Source organism: Cynoglossus semilaevis, chromosome 20 (genome assembly GCF_000523025.1).
Source record: "Cynoglossus semilaevis isolate Cse_v1.0 chromosome 20, Cse_v1.0, whole genome shotgun sequence".
Taxonomy (NCBI): domain Eukaryota; kingdom Metazoa; phylum Chordata; class Actinopteri; order Pleuronectiformes; family Cynoglossidae; genus Cynoglossus; species Cynoglossus semilaevis.
In genome coordinates, this window is record NC_024326.1 from 5,818,433 (window position 1) to 5,820,647 (window position 2,215).

Below are 2,215 nucleotides of genomic sequence, written 5' to 3' on the forward strand. Positions count from 1 at the left end.
TCACACGTCTTTGATACAAGGACTTCATTCACCAAATTCTACCTGTGAGACTGTGTGGTTAACAGAAGAGTTTTTCAATTTTTAAGAGCCCTTTTGACTTTGAAGAATGACTTTTAAGAGTCATTCCTACCGATTCAAAAAAAAGCAATTTTTGGTTTTATAGAAAACGATCAAATGTAAATGACCAAAAGCAATTTTTGGTTTTATAGAAAACTTTCAAATGTAAAATTACTACAACCTAAGAAGATCGGAAGGCTACTTGACAACAAAAACCTAAAACTTTCCAAAAGCCAATAAATATTTTGAACTCCGATTCGATAAACGCCTTCATGGGGACCTTTCAAAACACACAATCGTAATCTATTGTCCAACTTCTAGCGACTCCAGAATGATGCAAGCAGTGTCCTTTTTTTTTTGATATAGCCAACCATGTTACAATACATTTGTCTTATATTTCCAATTTGTAACACACTTTAAAAACTGCGTGAGCGGAGGACTATATGTTACAAAAAATATTACAATTCTTATTACAATGCCATTTCTGTGAAATATCTACAAACCAAAAAAAACGAATTCGCTTTGTCAAATTGCATTTCTGTTTATTCTCCGTTATCTTATATTGCCGTTGCCGAGAACGGCCAACCAAGTCTCTCTACACGTTGTAATCATGAAAAATGCTACCAAGAGTATTCATTCATCTAAACTCTAGACCAAAATCAATTGAATCGTTTGAACTTACGTGTTTTTCATTGTTATTCCAGAAGTAAAAAGCGCCAACGGCTCCCAGGAGGAGCAGCAGAGCTCCGGCGACGAGAACCGCGATGCCAGCCTTCAAAAGGCGCCCAGTCGCGGTAGGTTTGACCGCGACAGCAGAATAAGCCTAAGAGATTGAGTCACAGGAGCACATTTACATTATTCTGAAAATACATACGTTTACTAACACTTTAAAGAATAAAGAATCTCAAGTGGTACCAAAGAACATTTAGGTAAGTGACAGTGACATGGTTGAAAGTCCATGCAGTGTTTGTGAGCTGATTGTACAACACAAAACTTACTGGAGGCATGAAGCTCTGCAGGTCTTCTGGTCCTGCTGAGGGAAGCGGAACTTTCTCTGAGCACCCGGCCATGACTGGATTGAATCCCCTGAAAAACTTCTACTAACACCAAAAGCTTTCTCTCTTTCTCCCCCCTCTCTCACTCACTCTCTCTCTCTCTCTCTCTCTCTCTCCCACTCACTCTTTCGCTGTCTCTGTCTTTCTCTCTCACTCACTCACTCACCATTCCAAGCAAGTGTCCACACTTCAATGGAACCCATGTATAAAAAAAAAAACCCAAGCTTAGCATTTCTATTTGCTTAAAGGCAAAATTTTAGTCATGACATTTGTAAACGTTTCCCTGCAAATTTCCACAAGCATTTTCAGCCTATTGTACAATGTGACAATATCCCAGGGGTGTCAAACATATGCCGCGTTGGCCAAAACTGGCCTGCTTGATGAATTTTGAAAGCAAAAAAATTTTTTACCCTTAAAAGTGTCCGGCTAAACCTCTAACAAATGTAAAACCCTGTCTTTGTTGATTATTATTGTCGCACAATGAAAGGGCTTACGTTTCTTTTGTCTACACGTTGCAGTCCAAATGTTTATATATTCAATCCTTCGTTTGTTTTCTTTTTGAATACAGGGCTGCTCGTGTTCAATGCCAGTGCTGCTGAAGAATAAATTCAAAGACAGACCCCGTGAAAGAAAACGATTTGCTGTATCTAGTAACCAATGTGAACTCTGCAAACACCCAATGCACCTCCTCTCCCCTTTCCCCCATTTTCTCTCTATCCCCCAGCACTCTGAACTCACGCTTCAGGTCAGAGGTTATGACCGTGGAATCTTGCACATTTCTGTCAATCCTTATTTAGAAGTGCTGCTTTTTTGGGGGGGTGTTGTTCTTTTACTATTTTGTCTTACTTTTAGTCTATTTATGTATACAAAACAATCAAGGTGTACATTGTTACAAAAGCACATTGAAGCAACGTAAAAAGACAAAATTAGTGTGTAATGGTACAGCATTATATAATACAAAAACAAGTGTTTAAGTAAATACAAAGTAAAAATATGGATGTATGAGGAGTAAAAGGTATATTAAGCTGTAGAAAAATAAGTTGCAAGAATAACAAACACAAACAGTGGTCAGTCACTTGTCAGATATGAGGGAAAAACCTTTT

General features: G+C 38.1%; 1 protein-coding gene across 1 annotated transcript in view; it reads right to left on the bottom strand.

Moving 5' to 3' along the window:
- Positions 1-1,686, bottom strand: part of LOC103396242 (chondromodulin) — a 7,782-nt gene extending 6,096 nt beyond the window's left edge. The window contains exons 1-2 of the mRNA XM_008334254.3: positions 1,056-1,686; positions 740-880 (exon numbers count right to left, since the gene is read on the bottom strand). Of these exons, the coding sequence (XP_008332476.1) occupies positions 740-880; positions 1,056-1,127 (213 nt within the window). The 5' untranslated portion in view covers positions 1,128-1,686. The remainder of the gene's footprint in view (positions 1-739; positions 881-1,055) is intronic.
- Between the last annotated feature and the right edge of the window lie 529 nt (positions 1,687-2,215).